Source organism: Aphelocoma coerulescens, chromosome 1A (assembly GCF_041296385.1).
Source record: "Aphelocoma coerulescens isolate FSJ_1873_10779 chromosome 1A, UR_Acoe_1.0, whole genome shotgun sequence".
Lineage (NCBI taxonomy): Eukaryota > Metazoa > Chordata > Aves > Passeriformes > Corvidae > Aphelocoma > Aphelocoma coerulescens.
In genome coordinates, this window is record NC_091014.1 from 31,262,053 (window position 1) to 31,281,599 (window position 19,547).

Here is a 19,547-nt window from a genome sequence, read left to right on the forward strand (position 1 = left end):
CACTCACAGACAATATGCTATAAATCCTACCATGTTTTCTCTCAGAGATTACCGTATTTAACAGACGTGCAAGGGGAGGAGAAATGAGATGACCCACATCTTACCTGGACTTCTGCTACTGTATTCTTATGCAAACTTTGTCACCTACTCAACTTTCCTTGTGTGGTTTAATTCCAAATCTGTAAAATGGGGAGAAAGTGCTTCCACCATCTACCCTTTTCCCTTTCTCTTGCACTTGCTTTATTTGGTAGCACAGATAGATCGCAGAGGTCACAAGGACACCTACTGATAGTGATTGTCCATATTGGGGCCATTGTTACTTAATATCTTCATTAATGACCAGGATGAAGGGATCAAGTGCACCCTCAGCAAGTTTGCAGATGACACTGAGCTAAGTGGTGCAGTTGACACACCTGAAGCACAGGATGCCATCCAGAGGGACCTGGACAAGCTGGAGCAGTGGGCCCCTGGGAATCTCATGTGGTTTGACAAGGCCAAGTGCAAGGTGCTGCACCTGGGTCGGAGCAACCCTGGTATCAACACAGGCTGGGGATGAACAGGCTGGGCCTGCTGAGAAGGACTTGGGAGTGCTGATGGAGGAGAGGCTGGACATGACCCAGAAAGCCAAAGCTGGACGTGGCCCAGAAAGCTAAAAATATCCTAGGCTGCATCAAAAGAGACATGATTAGACAGTCAAGGGAGCTGATTCAGCCTCTACTCTGCCCCTCTACTCCACTCTGGAGAGACCCCACCTGCAGTGCTGTATCCAACTCTGGGGTCCCCAGCACATGGAGGACATTGACCTGCTGGAGCGAGTCCAGAGGAGGGCCACGAAGATGATCAGAGAGATGAAGCACCTCTCCTATGAGGAAAGGCTGAGAGAATTGGGATTGTTCAGCCAGGAAAAGAGAAAACTTCAGGATAATCTAATTGTGGCCTTCCAGTACCTGAAAGGAACTTACAGGAAAGATTGGACAAGACTATTTACAAGGGCATGTAGTAACAGGACAAAGGGGAATGGCTTGAAAACGGAGAGTAGGTTTATATTAGAAGTTATGAAGAAATTATATACTATGAGGATGGTGAAGCTCTGGAAGAGGCTACCCAGAGAAGTTGTGGATGCCCATTCCTGGAGGTGTTCAAGGCCAGGTTGGACACAGGCCTGAGCAATCTGGTCTAGGGAAAAGTGTCCCTGCCAATGGCAGGGGGGGCTGGAACTGGATGGTCTTAAAGGTCTCTTCTTATCTAAATCATTCTATGTTTTTGTGAAACTATGATTGAAGTCTTGCATTATTTGTTTCAGACAGGTCTCATAATGTAGACCACAAGTGTTTTTTGTAAAAGTATAATTGTCCCTGTGCAGTTCTGCTGCCCTCTAGGATGTTTAATTTTTATGGATACTTGAAAGACTAGCTTAATATAGCACCAGCAGCAGTGCTATTAACTTCATATTATTATACATTTTCAGGGAAAATATTCAGAGAAAGGGAAGAGCAGGAAGTTGTTTTGTACACAAACATGATGAGTTTCAGAATCTCACAAACAGCTATCTATATCATTTATGTCAAGTTTTCAACCCATCCATTGGCTGCACATGTCTATTTTTCCATAGCCTGAATTAACACTTGGAACATTGTTAACATAGAGAATTCCTTGCAAGAAAGGGACATTCTCCAGGGGTTAGCTGAACAGTTTCTGAGATTGCTAATCATGTTTTCTTTTTCTGTTTTGAACTTTCTCTTAACAGTAAATATAAAGACTTGGCTTTTACTGAAACATAATTTGCTAAAGTTTGCTGAAATTATTAATTATTATAACAACTGAAATGACAATAATTTATTATTTCTAGATTTTTATCATTATTGAGGAATAAGCAGTATTATTTCTCTTTTTAGCAACAGTCCTTTCTGAATCTATACTTGGACTGTAAACATTGCAGACTCAGGTTTCTATGCTTATTTCTGACTAAAACCCTTCAAATCTCTTCATTTTTTCCATGAGCAAAAAACGTCATGCAGAGGTTCTTGGAGAAGGGTTTCAGCAGAAACTCTGTGCTGTAGTTTCTGGTGCTCTCTGTAAAGGATCTTCCAAATTCTTTTGAGCTGGAGAATAAACTTCAGCCACTTCATGCCCTTCATACTAATGCTCAGGCAAGACAAAAGGAACACAGATGCTATGTTGGGTTTGCATGGGCAGGTTTTGTAGGCAGGGATGCTATAGCAGCAGTGGCTGCTGGGAGAAGCTGCCAGAAGCTTCCCCCACGTCTGATAGAGCCAATGCCAGCCAGCTCCAAGACAGACCTGGCACTGGCCAAGCCCGAGCTGGGATAGTGTATGTAAGAAGGGGGAAAAGTGACTGCACAGTAACTAATGTATAGCTTGTCAACAGAACAGAAGCTGTAAAGATGATGGCTCCTAACCTCATGATTTGTGTAAGGCTTATCAAGAGGAGTACAGAAACAAAAATATAGGAATCAAAAGCACTTTCTGCTCTAGAGCAGACAAAGGAGATTTTTCAGAAACTTTCTAGGAATATCAGAATTGACAGTACAAATTAAGCCTGTCTGCCTAGAACAGTCACCCTCTATGAGTGAGGCTATTTCTCCCTATTAATCTCCAGTCAGGAACAGATACAATATACTGTGCCCTACACAGTACATCAGGAAACTAAATTAACCAGAAACATGTAAGCAGTACAGAAGTCCAAATTCCTAGAATTAGTGTTCTGAGAAACTATTTCTTTGTAACAGAGGTAAGTCAAAACAAAAAAAATTGTTCCAAATTCTGAATGGACTTGGTGACACCACCAAGGTATTGGATGAGATAGTTTATGGGATCACAGTTCAGTATTTGAGTCACTGCTTTTATGCACAGACAGTGCCTAAACAGCTACTACCTACGGTAGCTCAGAAGGTAAAATTTAATAGTTTTCACCCTGGACAACACAAAAATTATAGTAAATTGACTGTGCAAATTACTGTGATAATTTTAGCCTACTCCTTACCAGTCCTTGTTTAAATTTCAAAAGTCACCTTATATTTTGAAAGCATTAAAAGTTTTGCAACCACAAGGAAAGCAGTAATGTTATCAATCAGATGACTGATACGTTGGTATGGCTTTGTAAGGAAATACCTCATATAGTCATATCCTGCTAACCTCTCCTCAAGTCACCAAAACAATTCTACCTGAGGATGCTTGTTTCACATTGTGTAACTGTAGTTCAGTGATAGGACTGCAGAACACAAATTATATATTCAAAATTCCTTATTAGTGTTCTACTTACTGGAAATTTATCATAGGGACACATTAGTCTAAGTTAGAGCTAGTTGCTATGCTTAAAGAAGACACAGAAGTTGATGTTATAGGATTCTTCCCATAAGTTTGCCCAGGATTCTACTATCTGCTTTTCCTACAGGCAACACTAAACACACCAGTTAGATGCATTACCTCAGTAAACCAAGGCTAGCTCAAACACTGTTCTTACTTCTGAAATAAGCAGCTGACATGCAACATAGCATGTTGCATGTTCTCCCTTTGAGAAGGGCATGACTGTAATGCAGACCACTCATTACTCAGCCTGTGGAAGCTGAGTAGGGACTTTATACAGCAGAGATGCAAGTTATAAAGCATGTTTCAACATCCTCAGCAAAACCATTGCATTATTTTTAGCAGCTGGACCCTGTCTCTTTCTGCTGCAATGGAAACCACAGAAGATATTAATTAAATGCAAGTGTAATTCAGAAGTATTTTCATTTCAGAGATGCAGCTCCCAAGAATAAAGAGCAGTTAGATATTTACTGTTAAAGTTTAAGTTAAGCCTGTTTAAACAGGATACTGAGAACTGTGTTTCCATCTACATTTAAGCTATGGCTAGAAAGGCCAAACCTCTGAACCCAATATGCCACATATCCAAATTTCAACAGGGCAGGAAGCCAGGAGACTTGCCTTCCAAATGGAGAGCATGTGGAAGGACTCAGGAAAGAAAAATGGCAATAATTCCCCAAGGCTATGGCAACCAAGTCCAGCAATGAGCTGGACATGTCAGTTCCAGCATCTTTCCTTGCTCACCTCCTCCCACAGCCAGAGCTCTGGGTTACATGGATCTGACACCAAAGCCTCAGTGCTGCTGCAGGGCAGTAGCATCATGGAGCTCAGCATCCAAGCTGGATCTCAACTACTTGGCAAGGCACAATTTAGTTCCTTTGGGCTCTGCCCTGGGAAATTTTTTTTCTTTTCTAATTTTTTTTTTTTGCCTGCACCAAGGAAAAGTTTATAATAGCCCACAAACTTTGAAAATTACTGTCATTGAAATCCCAGACTTCAGTGACTCCAAAGGCCTGACTTTCAGAATATAATGAATTCCTATTGCACACTGGCATCTATTAAAATGTTTTATGCTGCAAATCATGCTTAAGAACTATTTGCAAAAGTTTTTTCCAGACTCTATAGACTAACTCAAATTTCTCTTATTTCTATGAATTGAAGTCAGATCCTTAATGTAAATAAAACATTCCCTGACAAAAGTATCCTCTAACTTCTAAGTTTCTAACTTGGGAGTCCAAAACCAGGAGCCTGAATACTCAGGACACCAAACAGCAAACAAGTCAAGTGGACTATGAAAACTAATGAAACAGGGGAGGTGTCCCTTCTTCCTATAACTCTTGCTTTGGACAGTCCATGCCTGTGCTGCCTTCATGTTTATTCCACATCTCTTGCTCGCTTCTTTTGCTTCTTCCTTCACTAAACCCACCAGCAACCCCTTAAGGATTTCAGAGAAAGAAAATATTAACCCTAAAATCCTTTCTGCTCAGGGTTTGTTGTTACACTCATTTATCCCAGGTCACAACTGGCTTCCCCTCCTAGACTATGAAGGGCACACCTCTTACTCTAGCTTTGTGTACCACAAATTTGAGCCTTTTGGTATTATTGTTATAAATTCCAATCTGCTATCAGTAATTTAATTCTTCATTTTAACAATAAAACTGAGCAAATGGGAGATTCCTGAGTGTTGGAACCCTGAGTTCAGAGAATTTCAGTCTTTCAGTGCTGACAGGCAATGATCAAAAACACACTGCATTTGACCTGAGGCCTTGGGAAAGGCTTCCCAAATTGTGTGATAACACTGAGGCTGTTGCTGTGTAATTAAAGTTATATCACTGGGTGGAATATGTAGAGATGTAGAAAATTTAGGTTTCTGAGATATATGTAACTAGATGGAAGATTTGGGGTGTGGATTAGTTCTTCTTCTTTCCTCCTTCTTCTTCATAAATCTGGGTGTTCAGGTATTGTTCTGGTATTGGTTCAAAAAACCCGCAGTGTGGATCATGAACAGTCAGTTATTGGATTATAAGTAAAAATAAATTAGCTGGCATTCCATAATTGGGTAGGTTGGACTTTAAAAGGCCTTGGAAGTTAGAACTCGGGGCCATTTTCACCTTGTTAACTCAGAGGCACATTCTGTGCTGCTGTATTATAGATAAGAAATAATAAACATTTGAGTCCGAAGATAAACCCTATGTCTCCTGTGTTTCAATCCTAACTTGGAGTAAAAGAACTCACTAAACAGAGGCAAAGAAGAAAAGAAACAAAACAGAGAAAATGAATACCTGAGTTGCTCAGAAAGTTTTGACTGTGATACTCTCACAGCTTACTGATAGTGTAGCCAAGAATTCTTAAGAATTCTGCCAAAAGTAATTTTGGTTCTTAAAGCCTTTATTCAACACTCTGTAGGCTTCAAATACCATTTGTGTCACAGCTTTACCTTCAGAGCCTACCTGGCCACAAGATGATTGTGGTTGTTTTAACTGAACACAAGGGATCAAGACCTTAAATGGATGCAGTTTTCTTGTCATGCTAAAAGTACTAAACACTTCAGTTTTTGCAAACTGCGCTAAGTTAACAAGCTTTCTGGTTACTTTGACAAAGTCTTCTTTTCCTATACCAATAAAATACTTTTTCTAATAACTGGGAAATCATAATGAGAAGATTTTTTTCAAGCTTTCTTTGGAATAGGAATAACAATAGCCTTTAATAACCTGAAGTCTGCTATTATTATGGTCAGTGCACATGAACAAATTAATTTGGACTTGCTGAAATGAGCAATAGTCATTCATGTTAATTATTTAGCTTATACAGAAACTAGCACAAAACTGACAAGATCTGATCTATAACAATTATTTAGCAAAATCATTTGTCTGAGTTGTATTTCAGTATTTTGAACTACAAATGTTGCAAGAATTTGATTCAGCAACATCCCATGAGAGGAAGTTTTCCATATGTGGAGAACAAAAAATTAAAAATGCAGAGAAGATCCAAATAATGTATTTTCCTTGGCACTGACTGTTTCTGATAAGAGCTCAGGTAAGACAGGGTCATCTCACCATCATCCACCACTCGCTATTTTTTTCCATAAACTCAGTTAGATCTTTAATTAAGCCAAATGTTAGTAATAACGTATGGCTGAATTAATGGAGGATCTGTAAGCTAAAATTTTTTTCAATTGTTGCTTTCAAAGGTACACAGCTTTGTCTGCCAGTTTATTTTCAGCAGTTTTAACATGGATTGTTTGGTAACAGGTGGACATGATTCCTGCAATAACCAAGGACAATTCATTAGCAGGAAATTCAAATAGCAGCAAACCATCCAAAAACTTGCAGCCAACCTGTTAACAAAAACTACATCAAAACACTACCAGTAGCAAAACTCTACTTTTGGATCTTATGCATAATTAAAAGCTGTCCAAGATACTCAAAGCACAAATCAAGTGTGGAAACTCAGAAAAAGAAGCTGACAAGCAGCAAAAATGCAGTAATCTTGTATGCATACACTAGCAGATATGCATATATAGTAGGAGAACAAATCCACTCTTAAAGCTCTGTTACTGAATTAAAGGAGAGTTGAAGTAACATCAAGCAAATCTAACAAAGTCATCCTGTTCTGAATTCTAAAATATAACATTCTTCAAACACAATTTAGGACAGCATTTAAAAATGTCAATCGAAGAATTCATAATTTTGCAGTTAAACAAGACAGTATTAAGTCAAGTATTTTGAAAAGTTTACCAGGCACAAATACTTTTAGATTTGCTTTCTAGTCTCATCTCTACACTGCAGAAAGCTGCTCTACTTGGTGAATGCTGGTGTGCCTTTTAAGACTTCAAAAATTTGTAATATATAAACCCTACCTCCCTAAGCCAATGAATGCATCCCCAACATTAATAAGGTCTCGACCCATATCCTTTGGGAGGACACATAGAAACTCTCCCACTCATTTTTGTGACTTGATGAGTTTTAGTCTAATTTTTATGGCTTCATACCAATTTTTTAAAAAGGTGGTGTAGGTTGATATATCTGCACATGATTCTTCCATCTGCTGCCACATTCCACTGGTCCATTTCCACATGGCACAGGCCATGATTAATCTAGAAGGCTCCCAACAGATCATTTGCAGGTGTTGTAACAGCTCTGGGCTTTGTTAACTGCAAGACACTCCACAGCAAATACATCACACTGAAACAACCGACCAGCAATAACAGTTGATTCTCCCTCTTATGTTTCCAACAGAGATGTGGCTCCTAATGACACCCCACAAGCACCATTTTGGAAGCAAAAAATTTTATGAAACCATCATTACTTACACAGGACTTCTCTTTGCAAAAGCTGCACTGAGTTTAGGCTGCATAGGCAGGACCTAAGCATGGACAGCATCATCCCTCTCAGGCTTTGGGAGAAGTATAGATACTGATTGAGTAAACAAAGATGGGTTTTGGAAAGGAAATTCAAAACAGTGAGGTACTCAATGCCTTCTTCACTTTGGTCTTTATAGGTAAGATTTCAGGTGTCCCACATCACCAAGACCGGTGGAAAATTTACCCATGGTGGAGAAGGATCAATATCTAAATAAGTTGGAAAAAAAACACAGGTCAATCAAACCTGATTGGATGCACCCAGGAATGTTGAGGAAACTGGCTGATGTCACTTGAGGCCAACCTCAACTGTCTTTGAAAGGTCATGGTGACTTAAAGAAGCTCCTCAGAAATTGAAGAAAGCAAATGTCCCTCCAATCTTCAAAAAAGGCAAGGATCCAGGGAACAACAGATTAGTCAGCCTCACCCCCACCTCTGGGAAGATGATGGTATCCTCCAAACAGATTAAGGACAAGAAAATAATTTTAAACAGTCAACACCAATTTATGAAGAGGTAATCATGCCTGACCAACCTGATAGCCTTCTAAAGTAAGATTACTAGGTTTGGTGAATGGGAGAAGAGCAGTACATGTTGGTTATCTTAGTAAGGGTTTTCATACTCGCATAACATCCTGAGACAAGCTAAAAAGTGCAGGGTAAATAAATGGGTCGTGAGATGGACTGAAAACCTTCTGAGTGACTAGTGTCAGAGAGCTCTGATCAGCTGTCTGACATCCATTTGGAGACTAGTCACTTATCAACACACACCTGGGTAAACATCAGGTACTGAGCCAGGACTGCTTAATATCTGGAAAGTAAGGCAGAGACCACCCTCATCATGTTTTCAGATGATACGAAATTTGGAGAAGTTGCTACATAAGGCAGTTTTACTGACATTCAGTAGGACCTCAACAGGCTGGAGAAATGGGCCACTGGGAATATCATCAAGTTCAGAGGGAAATGCAACAACTATTAAGAATCCTACAACTATTAAGAAACAACCTCAGGCACCAGTAGGACAGTGGAAAAGCTACTTGACAGAAAACAACCTGGAGATGCTGGTGGACATGAGATGAACATGAGGCAGCATTGTGCACTTGTAGCAAAGGTGGCCAACAGCCTCCTGAGTTGCATTAGGAAGAGTATTGCCAGCAGGTCAAGGGACATGATCCTGCCCCCCTACTCCATGCTGCTGGGATCCTATCTGGAGTGCTGGATCTTGTTCTGTATTCCCTAGTACAGGAGAAACATGGAGCAAATCCAGCGCAGTGCTGTGAAGATGATTAATGGAGCAGAGTATCTGTCATACCAGAGAGGCTAATAGAGCTGAGATGTTCAGCCTGGAAATGAAAAGGCTGAGGGGAAACTTATCAATGTGTATAAATACCTAACAGTGTTGAAGGAAGCTAGAAACTCCCAGTCACGTCCAGCAAAGGGACTAGGGGCATGGAAAATTTCATGTGAACATAATGAAAATAAATTTTTTTTGTACTCTGAGGGTGATTGAACACTGAAATTGGTTGCCCTGAGAATTTATGGAGCCTCCAACCCTGAAAACACTCCAAATCCAACTGGGCACAGTCCTGAGAAGCCAGCTGTATTTGACCCTGCTCTGAGCAGGGGGATTAGACAAGATGATCTCCAGAGGTCCCTTCCAACCTCGTCCTTTCTCTTCTATGATTCTGAGAAATTATTTAAACAGAACTCTTAAACCACCTTTGACAGAAGGAAACAGTAAGAACTGATGATTGCATTTTCTAGGTTATTGCTGGGGTGTGGATTCAATCTCCTGCAATTAATTCATAGGTTCAGCAGCTGCTTACCATGTCTACATAACTGTATATTTTAAATTAAAATTGCCAAGATTCTTCAATAAGCAGTTTTTAAATATGTGTAGTATAAACAGAAATAAGTAATGTGCAATTTTAAAATAGATTTGGCACCTTTACATCAATTCCCCTCCTTCTCTGTATGTGATAGCAACAGAAGAGATCTGCCTAGAGAAGACTGCATCACCTTTGTAGATACAGAGACTGTTCAAAGGGAAACTTCCAGCATAAATTATTTGTAGTACGAACATCTTGAAACATTTCAAGCCTAATGAGAAGCAAACTCTGCTGCATTCACTACAAGTGAATGTGTACTGTTTGAAGCTCCAGTTTTCTTTAATGGCTGATACAGCACCATTCTTCTGACAGCGCAGTCTCAGAAAAAATCAGCTATTACTCTTTACCGACCAGATAGTTCTTCCATTTGCCACTCTGACAGTATTTCAGACTGTATGTTTCAAAGCCATGCAGAAGTAGATGACAATCCTTCTCTGCATATTAGTATCCACATGAGGTGACCAGACCTGTACTCCTGTGGCTGACCTCTAGCACTATTTATTTCTACAGTAGGAAAAAAATATCATGTTCAACAGAAGTTAAACAGGACAGCTGGTCTTCCCCTCAGAAAACTGACCTATGAAATTGGTTTGGGGCTCACACATTGGCTCCAAATCATAACACTATCACCAGCTATGTGTTATCAGGTCACCACCATGCTAACTTTATGTTAAACATTGAGATCAGGTATACAGAAAAGTGTAAGATGTAGTCCAAGGCTCTGCCTGCCTCCCTATATGTTTCCTGAAGGGCAGGAAGGATGGGAAGTCAGAACAGCAGAGCTCAGACTCTTTTGAAGGACACTTGGGGCTGAATGCAGTTAATCTAACTTAAGTTATCTTAAGGTACTTGAATTTACTGGATTGGGGACTGAGTGTCCCTGGGTTGTCCTATAAAGAAGGGAGCACACACAGGACTTCCAGGATCAATTCTGAAAAGCCAGTAAGGTCTCTCTTTGATAGTGGCTATTGATACTGACTATAGGAGACTAAAGCAAATATGCTTCTAGTCTACACTTCAGATAGGAGTGTAAAACTGCAAAAGATGATTACACACTTTAAAACTATACATGTTATATTTAGTTGAGAACAGAGGAGTGGTTCAAAGAGCATATAAGACAACTGCTACTAAAACAAATTAACTGTTTTAATACTTGAGCATTATCTTAGCATACAATTTGTTCCAAGCAGTGTTACAAAGGAGAGACCTTAGTACCCTGTACTATGGTATTTGCAGTCTGTGAAATAGTGAGCAGTATTTGAAAACTTGCTCTTTTAACATTTTTTAAGAAATAGATGAGCAATTAGGATGCTGCTTTTCACATAGCATCCCTCGTGGACTCTGTGGTAATACCTGCTCAAATACAGAAGAATAAAAACAACCACACTTTTCACCTCTTAAACAGACCAGATAATACAGAATTCAGACTGGTCTGTGTTTTTCATTAAACTGGATATGTTTACAAGTCAGATGAAAGCAATACTTGCTCAAATGACCTCCTTTCCACTCCTTGGAAGATTTATTGAAGGCAATATAGAACAGCAACAATAGTCAATCATAGGTGGCAGACTGCCCTTTTATTAGGCATACAGAAGCCAATTAATCTAAGCGAGCTTTCTCCCTTTACCTCCTGGAGGCAAGTATGCTTAGAATGCATTTAAAAATTCTGCAGCAGTAACTAAAGGTGCTGAAGCTATTCATCTGAACTTTGAAAAATTATTTACAGGCACTTGAGATGCTAAGAATTAACACTCTATATACTCTGCTGGGCAATATAATTTGATTAGATCCAAGACTTAAAAAATAAAGTTCTAAAACAAAGCCTTGTGGTACTGCCATCCTCAGGGGTAACAGGGAGAGATAAAGGAATGCTTGAGAAAGGAGGTAAAAGCAGTAGTAACACTGAAACCTGCCCTAACACTGAGTTAAGTAAGCTGGGTTATTCACAGGTCTTCAAATAAGGTTGTAAATGAAGGTGGGTTACTGAACCAGGAACACATACACAGCACAGAAGTAATCAGTTACTCGAATTTATTTCCAGATGTCAGATTATCTGTTATTTATATGAGACACCAAAGGCCATTTGAGGTGAAAAGCAAGTCCATAATAATCTTATTAATTATGAAACATCAAAACCCAAGATGTCTTAATTCACGTTCTAATTTTTGCAGTCCATGTGCTTCTAATTAGAATTGCTGTAATATATTCTCTTGGGAAGCATATAAGAAAAGTGAGTAATGTTTTAGTGCAGCTTCCTCTTTCAGGGCACAAACTTAAATACTTCTTTATTCTTGGATTACTTCAAACATCCTTCTTGGATTATCTTCATCATGAATTAAGTTATAATCTTACCAGTCTCACAGCTGGGCCCAGTGAAGCCTTGAGGGCAGGCACACACATTGGAAGCAATACAGGCTCCTCCGTTCCTACACCCATCTTTGCAAAATGCTGCAAAATGCAAAATCACAATATATGGGTAAGAGAATCACACTTGGCAATCCCGCAGGTGGACACAGCCCGCTAGCAGGCTGGCACGGAATGCCATCCGTGCAGCACTGAGTGCAGAGACTGCCTTCTCCTAAGGATAGAGGTCACAAAGAGATGGTTTATGGCCCCCCTGCCTCACTGGCCAGATGGGCTGACAAGCTACAGAAGGAGATTAGAGTAAATCATCTGAAGACAACAGGTCCCATATGTGCTCCTTTGCGTGCACTGGGAAGAAGTGAAAGACAACATCTTCCCTTGGAACAGAATCTTCCTAGGGCAGTGCTGGTCTGTTCTGCTGCCCAAATAAAGGCCTGAGCATAACAGGCACAATTGAGTATTAAACTAACTGGCTACCTCAGCCCTTTATTAAGTAATTTAATAGAAACAATAAAAATACTAATTTTGTCTCAAGGGATCCTGAAGAACTTCAAAACTTTTAGCATTTACAGCTTAAAGCCAGTCCTTGGGTTTGCTCTTTGGCATGCTGCAGTCTGAGAATCTGCACTTATATATTTTGGTGCAGCCTTCTCCACTAGTGTATGCTTTAAAGAGCCATTTCTGTGGACCCAGAAATGCAACCAGCTCTGATTGAAAACCAGCAGCTGTTAGCTGCTCTAACTGCATCTGCAATATAGAATTGGAAATGCTCTGGCCAGAGAAACTGTAGGTGAAACTAGGCAGATCGAAATTATAACCAACACAAAGAGTTGCTTTAGGGCACTGGTCTAGCCCTGCATTTGTAACCAGCCAGAGATACCAGGCTTTGGTTTCCAGCTCCTCTGTGTAACAGCAACACTGATGAGGTCTTACGGCTCATCTGAGAGAAAACTGTCACAGATTTGAGCTATCCAGCTCCCAGTTTTGAGACACCAGCCTTGTGGTGTGAGACCATTGTCACTAAGACATCCAAGTTTCCTGATCCAGGAGTACATGGTGCACAGGAGTGCAGCTGGCAGCGCAGTGCATGAAAAGCTGCCAAAGGCACGGGGGCAAGAGGCGTATCCAGGTGTCTTTGAAGGACACTGGCACCCAAGCCAGGGACGCAGAGAAGTGCATTTCTCAGCTTTCAATACACAGGCTTAGAGCCTTCTCCTGCATACTGTCTTCTCAGTATTGAGGAGGGAGGGAGGGAAGGGATGCACTTTTCTTCCACAGTGGAGCCAGGTGCCCTCTGAAATGTCAGATCTGCAGTCAGAGCTCTTATTCAGAAGAGATGAACACAGTGCTGTAGGGTTATGCACCTTCTCTTTGACCCAAAGAAACCTTAATCACCTCTTTGTAGCTAGCTCACCTCCAGTAGATGATTTTGGGACTACTCCCAAGCACAGCACAGGACTGAGCTGTGCAGACAGAGCTCTCTTCTGACAGGAGATGCTTTGGGTTTGAACCTCATCAGGATAAGACTTTCTTCTCATTCCCCAGAGAAGAGAGCCCAAAAAAAAGGACATATTTGCTGACATGTCTCCCTCTACCCATGTGTTTGACTGGAAGTGAACCAGGCCGCCATGTTTTACAAGGAGCTTGTCTTTGGAATACATAGAAAAACTGTACTGTTAATCAGGTGATGGAATAACTAGTGCTAAGACATTAATTGGATTTAGCAATTAAAGAAATTCTGTGTTGCTTAGATTTGTCAACACGCAGCAGCAGAAGGCACCTATGTGACATTATCAGTGTTAACTCTGGACCCTTAGATTCTGACATCTAAGAGATCAAGAGCACTGAGGCACAACTTCAAGGAAGATTGGATATGATATTGCTGCATCTGTCCCACTTCTCACATCTGAGCTCATTCCCCCACAGCTACACTGCTTTAATTTTCAAGCACTCTCTAAATCCAGTGCTCAGAGCTTGAGAACTTCCAAGGATTTGGGCCCAGCTACCAAGTATCATTTCTTTTGATGCGAAATGCAACAGAAATAAAAGTAGCATTGTACCTGTGGGAAAACACCTTTCTAAGACTAGAAATTTAAGTTCTAATGTTTAGCATTGAATCAGAGTATTAGAAAACATGACACCTCACTTGTAGTGAAAGTTTTGTGTGCCCATGTCTATTGCTTTTCTCACTCACGATAAAAAGACATACCAAACAATTTTTAGCTCATCCAAGTAAAATAGCAGGTCATTGACCATGGACAATGTAAATCTGACAATATTTTCACAGACGTAACTTTGTTGGTAACTGTAAGCTTCCTTGAATAGTATAACATATATAGAAACTGCTGACACAGAAACCAAAACATAAAAACTACAAAATTTAGAGCCTACTATCTATGTATGCATCATCCTCAAATTACTGCAAACTGCCAAATGCAAAGTCAGTGTATATATGCCTGTGCAGATCATATAGGTGCAGGACTCAAGTGCCTAGCCTGGCATTTTGTCTGTCTTGTTCAAGGCACATGACCAGAACTGCATCAGCTGTGACACAGCATCTCATTCAGGTTTCCAGCAGCTTACCTTTGCAGATGGTACCATTTCCCGTGTAACCCGGCTTGCAGACGCAGTTGTGCCCACCCACGGTGTTGAAACAGAGTGCATTTTCATCACAGTTGTGCTGGTTTGTTACACATTCGTCATGCTCTGAAAAGGGAAACAAGAATGGGATGGTCCTGAATTTTTAAAACCACAACAAAATAAGAGCTTTGTATAGGTTTCCATACTAAAAAGAGAGAAACACAGTAGTATTTACTGGCAATAGGGCTGGCTATGTGAACATGTAACCATGGGATAGCCAGGGTATCTATTTTTAGCACATACTAGTATGCGATAACTGCACTGCAGCATAATTCCACTTTCATTAACAGAGAGCCACCATCATTACACTTTCAATGTGGGCTACAGTGTTCTCATAAACATTTGCCAAAAAGCTGGCTAGCACGCTGAAAATCCATATGCTACTCCTACTGTATAATTTATTCATGCGGGTCTATTTTATGCGGGATTCTTAGAGTTTCCTTCGGAAAGCTGACTAATGGTGCGAGACGCACGCTCCAAACTGCAAAAGACATGGTTAGCAGAAGGCAGGTCTTCAAAGTGCAGCCCGTGTTTTCCCTCCCTTCAGCCCATACAAAGCACTTTATTTAGATGAAATAAATAACCTGAACACAGAGGTCTGCCTGCTTTTCAAGGGACTTTTAGCATGGCATTTCCTAGCACTGGAGTGTGATGGATGAGACTCCTCAGTCTGGTGACTAGGACATACTAGGAAATGTCCCTTTTGGGAATAAATTAACAGTCTGCAGACTGTGATTTTGTGTTGACTTCAAATGCACTACTTAATCGGAAAAAAAAAAAAGGCATTGCTTAAGTGTTTAGTCTACAGAACATTTTAATGTTGTAGTTTGTGATTTTTAAGAAATGATAAATGAATCTTAAAATACGATGCCCTAAAGTATCATTTCAAAATACATGAAAAGCTCTATTATTTTCAAAATGCAATATCTTAGTCAGTAGGTGTCAAAATAAAATGCTTCCATCTTCTGGAAATATTCCTTGCATTTTTGTTAAATCAACAGTATTCATCTATCCACATATAATTTCAGAGCCCTGGAATTTAAATTTCAGGAAAACCAGCTGTCTCAGGAACATAAAGACATTGAATTTTAATCAGCACACATGGACTAACCTGCATGTGAGGTTTTCACGGTTATCATTCTGCCCAGGTTTTAGCGAATTTTATTAGTGCAGCTTAGGTCAGTTCTGGCTATTTAGCACAAGTCTTAAATCTGGAATCAGATGCTCTTTCTTCCCCCATTTTGAGGGGGAAGACTGTTCTTTATAAATAATGTCTGCACATATCCCACAGAGTTGTCGAGAAAATTAATTTCTTAACATTTGCAAATCACTATGGAAATGTTCAACTTGCTGTTTCAACAGTGGCCATAAACTGTAGGAGTATAAAACTGACAGAACAGCACATATCCAATCCATCAGTAGAGGTAAATTTTCCTCTAGTAATGGTAGGGACTTGTTGTTTTAAATGGGGAAACATTCACCTCAATGTAGCTAATAAATTTTAAATGATACACAATTTAGTTTTATTTTGGTGGGTTTGCTGTTTATTTGTTTGGTTTTTAAGAATATTAACCTCATATCCCTCTTCTAAACAAGGACTTATGTGTCTCTTGTATGACCTGTCATGCTCTCCTCAACCCTCACTGGATGCAGTAGAGCACAGGCTGCAGGCCTCTGCCCTCCAGCATGAGATTTAATTATTTTGCTCTCAGCGTGAATAACTAAAATTGTTATTGTTCATCAAATGATCCAGCCCCTCTAAAATCCACTTAATATTTGACTCTGACCTCCTAATATAAGGAAATCTCTTATGCTGGCTGAAACAATATTTATGTGAAACCATTCCATAATAGAAAAATAAAGTAATGACCATGCAAATTAGGTTAAAAAGTATAATCTGTATTGTAACAGTATCCTGGCTTTCCTATTTTTTGTTAATATTATGATACTATTTAAAGATGTTTTTTATTAAAATATTAATTATATATTATTTTATAATTTTTAAAAAACACACGAGGAAAATAACTATGGAAATGTGTGAAACGTATTCAGCAGGCCAAAATATCTTGCAAAGCCATTATCTTGGTTTCTCAGGAGGAAGGGTCCCTACAACAATACATCACACTGGTAAACTCAGCTTAAATAACTGAATTTGACAAATTAGGTATCATCCTCAAAGAGAAAGCATAGTCATCCATCCTATGCCTTAGGAATGCAGAAGCATCCCTGGCATGTACAGCAGCTCTTATCAAGGAAAGAGAATGTATTAGAGGACAGCAGGTGATCACAGACTGCCACAGCAAGAGGAAGGGCTCAGTGTGTGTGTCTGGAGCAGCTCTGAAAGCCCACTAAGGTTTGCAAGCCTAGAGCCTTGAAGACCATTTGCACAGATGTACGTCCTTTGTATAAAGAGATGACTGCCACACTTGAGTGTGCCTTCCTAAAATTTACTTTTTTGGGAGTAAGAAAAACTATTGGGTCTTTCAAGATGGATTTTTTCTTAAAGCATGCAGTATCAGTAAAATTAACTTTCCATCAGCTAAATAACAGGACTTGGGTGCAAAGGCAATATGCCTGGTATCGCACTCTATGTAAGCTTTGGGGTTTCTTATCCTCCTGTATGAAAGTTCATGGAGATGCTTCTCTACAAAATATATTGAAACAGCCATCACTACTTCTTCTTCTGTGGTTATCTGCTCAAACTTTAGGTCTATTTTTATTGAAATCATGTATTAGTGACTCATGAAAAATTCATGATCTCATAAATGATTCTTGGATTGAAGTTTACTTGTCATTTTTAGGAGGAAAATGTTTCAGAGTTAGGAGGAAATTTGTGATTCAATTAAAGGAGATTTTTAAATTATAGGAATGCAAAAAAAAAAACAGCAGAAAAATGGATCAGCGTGTTTTACAATCCATCTAGATTTGTTTCTCTGTATCATCTGATCTTAGCTTCAATAACACAATTAAAACCATTTAAACATAGTGTTTCTTCATATTGCTTCTTACAGTGACACCTAACAGAGCAGACAGCTTACACTTCTTTCATGGACTGATTACATGGTGATCTACACGTGAAAAAATCCTGTACATAAACCATGTCACTACAGCTACTCTTTCAGCACTTGGCACACTATCCACACCAATTTAAAGAGACCATCAGAAACAGGTTTTTCACTAGTAATAACAAGATAGACTGTTCAGCTTTATTAAAACAGAAATACTTCTTATTAATAAAAAGGGTGGTGTTCTGTTCATAATTCTTCATTAACTCATGTTTATCATTTTGGTATCTTTTTTTAATCAAACACTTGGAAAGTCACCTTAAAAGAAAATGGAGAAAATTGCAGAACCTGAGTTGATCAATATTAAACAACAAATCAGAAACTGCAGAAGCAGACAGGATCATGCATTACAAAGAAGTAAAAAAGCAATTTATAAAAGAATCATTAAAAGAGAACCTGCAATATGGTTTTTAAGTTCAAAAACCAGTTTAGAAACATTATTTGCTAATTTAGAAATGGTAAAACTTTATTTCTCAAAGCCATTTATTTCAAAAATCTTTAAAAATCATGTGACACATTTAATGGAAGTTTTATACTTATTTCACTGCACACCAAAATGAAGATGGGAATAGGCCAGGTACAATAGTATTACAGAGATGAAGAAATAAAAATTAATTTTGCAGAGAAATTTTAATGATTAACCAACCTGAACTTGCATAAACATCTTGTAGAAAGACCAAATGCACTGGTTTCAATGATGGCTTCTAAAGCTTTATTATCTGATATATCTAAATTCCATTTTGCACTGTTCAGGACTTATGCTCAACAGTGTTAAAATTCATAAAATCTGTGTTCTGGGAACCAAATGAAGTTTTAAATACTCTATTCATATTGACTAAACTATCTCTGGAATGAGATCTTTCTAGATAGAGAAAAAATTTTAACTCCAGAATTTGCTATTGCTCCATGGTAATAACAACAGTAACAGTAAGTGCATATGAATGTCTCATTAAGTAGTTCTTTTGCCAGAGACAACTTAAAAAGGCAAAAAATATGTGATGATGCAACTGATTTACTTAAGCATATTTGCATGTGCAAATACATCATATAATACACACAAATATATATACATACAAATATATATACAAATATATATATATATATACATACCTACCTATATATAGGCACATACAGTAAAGGTGAAGAACTTTATTTTATTTTGGTTCATTTTGAAATACTACTTTAGAATATTCCATATTGCTTGCTGGGGAAAAACTACTTCAGGAGGGTATCTAGGGTGAAGTACTGCACCCTACGAGGTGAGACTGATGGCATAAACCAATCAGGACCCACTAGATGCTGTGATGTATCTCAATGCAATGACAGCTGGGGATCTGTCTTACTAAATTTGTTATCTGTGCAGAGATTCTTGCTGAACTTAGAAAAATTTAACATGCTGACCACAAGGTGTGGCAGCTGCCTCCTCATTAGCACCATGCAACGTAAGTCCCTGTCCTTCCTACTGTCTATTTTGTGATTAAAAATAAATGTATTGCATTTCCTACATGCATACTGCAAGCCTTCCCAATATTTCCTTGTATATGCAAATTCTTCAAAGGTCTAAGAAAAAAAAAAAATCATAATCCAATCCAGTAGCAAATAGGAATGATGACTGAGTTGCATCACTTACTTAGGGATAAAAATATTATGCTGGCAGTTTTCCTGAACCATCCATTACCAACACTGGAAAATAAGAGCTGAGATCATGTTTAAGGTGCAGAAATGTATAAAACTTCCCAAAAATATAAATAAGATACATTCATGCAATTGTAATCTTGTAACATGATGCAACAGCTATTCACTGCTGAGTGAAGAACTTGTGAACCAGGATGAAATTAAAATAATTTAAATTAAGAGAATATATTAGGTAATTTTCCCTTTTGATCCCTCTGCATTCAAGAACTGAAAT

General features: G+C 38.9%; 1 protein-coding gene across 2 annotated transcripts in view; it reads right to left on the reverse strand.

Annotated features, from left to right (window-relative positions):
* Window positions 1-19,547, reverse strand: part of NELL2 (neural EGFL like 2) — a 141,599-nt gene that overhangs the window by 26,900 nt on the left and 95,152 nt on the right. For both annotated transcript variants that reach the window (XM_068997901.1, XM_068997892.1), the window contains exons 14-15: window positions 14,517-14,639; window positions 11,922-12,017 (exon numbers count right to left, since the gene is read on the reverse strand). In XM_068997901.1, coding sequence (XP_068854002.1) covers window positions 11,922-12,017; window positions 14,517-14,639 — 219 coding nt within the window. The remainder of the gene's footprint in view (window positions 1-11,921; window positions 12,018-14,516; window positions 14,640-19,547) is intronic.